This window comes from Alosa alosa, chromosome 15 (genome assembly GCF_017589495.1).
Source record: "Alosa alosa isolate M-15738 ecotype Scorff River chromosome 15, AALO_Geno_1.1, whole genome shotgun sequence".
In the NCBI taxonomy this organism is placed as follows: domain Eukaryota; kingdom Metazoa; phylum Chordata; class Actinopteri; order Clupeiformes; family Clupeidae; genus Alosa; species Alosa alosa.
The window spans coordinates 26764363-26766862 of record NC_063203.1 but is presented as its reverse complement, the minus strand read 5'-3'; the positions used below and the strand labels follow the sequence as shown (position 1 = coordinate 26766862).

Here is a 2500-nt window from a genome sequence, read left to right as displayed (position 1 = left end):
CGTGTGAACTGATGTAATTGGTGGAGATGGTTCATTCATTAATACTTTTATTGCCTTTTTTTTTATTCAGAAGTACTTTTATTGGCCTTTTAAGTCCTTTTGTTTTCTTATTTTAATTCAAAAGTGCTTTTGTTATCTTATTTTAATTCAAAAGTCCTTTGGTTGTCTTATTTGTTTTCCTAGGTGGACCCCTCGGGTAAATATGAGAACCTGGTGACCGTTCATTCCTTCATGCCAAACTTCTGCCTGGCTGGAGGGGTCAACCTGCCCAAGATCATCGACTGCGTAGGGTCAGACGGAAAGAACCGGAGACAGCTGGTCAAGGTGAGATACCGGAAAGGAAACAGAAACTCACACGACACACACACACTCACACATGACACATACGACACACACACACCTACACACACACAAACACACACACACACAGAACCATTCAAACTAACTCACAACAATGACCTTGGAAATAAACTGGACACAGCCCTCATTCAATCATGAACGTATACAACAGAGGCATACACATCTTTGAACAAATACAACAGAGGAATACACATCTTTGAACATATACAACAGAGGTATACACATCTGTGGACGTATACAACAAAGGCATACACATCTTTGAACATATACAGAGGCATACACATCTGTGGACGTATACAACAAAGGCATACACATCTTTGAACATATACAGAGGCATACACATCTGTGGACGTATGTAACAGAGGCATACACATCTGTGGACGTATACAACAGAGGCATACACATCTTTGGTTGTCCTAGGATTACGTCTGAGCTAGACTGAAACTGAGCCTGACTGACGTAATGAGTGTCATATGTGCAGGGCCAATCCTTTGTCCACTGGTATGTGGACGCTGTATAAGTAACCACAGAAAAGAACTCGGTGTCCATGTGTGGGGTTGTGTATGTGTGTGGTTATTTCTTTCTGTGAGTGGGCTTGACTGTTTGTAAGGGGGTTAATCATTAGGTTCGACTTTTTGTATACTTGTCAGAAAGCTGGGACTTGATTGAGGACGGGTGGGAATTGATCTGGGCTAGAGGTGTTTATCTTTTGATAAGACGTTTCACTCTCACTGGCTAATCATCTTATCTGTATAGAGAACCTAAATATTTATCCAAACACAAATTCCTGGGGTAGATGCTTTACCTCAAAGCAGCAGACAAACATGGCCTTTACAATGAAGCAAAGAACACACACAATTAATGTAATCTAGAAGTGCTTTAAGGTGAGCTGCTATTGTATGCAAGGATACACTTGTGTATTTCTATATACATAGTTGAACCCATAATCCTTTGCTTTGCTTTGTTTTCCTTTTATTTGATCCGCTCTGCACTTTTTTTTTATCCTCCTTCGTTTGTATTTATTCTCATTTAGCAGACGCTTTTATCCAAAGCGACTTACATAAATTAGGAATAACATTCAAGCTACAGTCTAGTGGACATCTTAGGTAGGAATTGACACTGCACCAGTCCAGGGCTCTACAGTGCGCCCATTTCACTCGCACATGCGAGTAAAAATGATGCCGTGCGAGTGCAAAAAAATATTTAGGCGCACTGGTGCGAATGACTTCTAACCATGTCAATGTTTGTCTAAAAAATACACCGCAACATCGAGAAACATTACTGGTGCAAACCATAGAATCCCGTCCGCGAATGCAGCATAAAACTACACCTCCCATCAACGTTAGCAGTTTGGCGTTGTGACTCGCTAGTAGTCGCATCTATCAAATCCAAGAGCCAGAAAAAAAAGCGGAAAGTTTAGACTAGCCAGCCAAGATGCAAAGATTGAAGAAATTAGTTCTTCTATCCACCGAATTCATTTGATATAGGAGGAACAGGATGAGATTCTGAGAATGCAGTGAGAGAAGGAAACGTAACCTAACATGCCTTTCAGCCCAGTTGATGTATTGGCTGCAATATGCAAAATATAGCTGTAGTGAACCGGCACAAAAGTAGCCTCCCGTAATACTCCCATTTTATTCAAAGGTAGAACGCTACTGACAACTCCAGGCTTCCACGCATGCTTGTTTGTTTACAACGAATACAAGCTGAAGTGCAAAACGAAAGTAGGCCTAACTGCCCCTATCAATGCTGAAAGTAGGCCTACTGCCCCTATCAATGCTGATATTTAAAAAAAAAAAAGTATAAAACATATATCCTTGATTAGCCTACGTTGGGTTTTGTGGAAGAGAAAATGGACTGTTTTAGTAGTAGTATTAGGCAGTATGCAGTCAGATAGGTCACCATGGGCATATTTGGTTTAGCTATAGATGGATTCACAAATAAATAAATTAGCCTACATTTGGCAGGATACTTGATATACAGGCTAAATGCAAATATGGCAATGTATTATATTATTTTACATGTAGGAAAATAGAACAGACTGAAAATAAAGTAGGCACTGATCTTTAAAATCCTGTTTCCTGTAGTCTAAATGTTGTCAGTCATTCTTAATGTGACTTAACTGACTGTGCGCCCAAAT

At 40.0% G+C, this 2500-nt stretch overlaps 1 protein-coding gene across 1 annotated transcript in view; it reads left to right on the top strand.

The window, feature by feature from the left end:
- Positions 1–2500, top strand: part of atm (ATM serine/threonine kinase) — a 58824-nt gene that overhangs the window by 50174 nt on the left and 6150 nt on the right. The window contains 1 exon segment of the mRNA XM_048264048.1: positions 184–324. Within this exon segment, the coding sequence (XP_048120005.1) occupies positions 184–324 (141 nt within the window).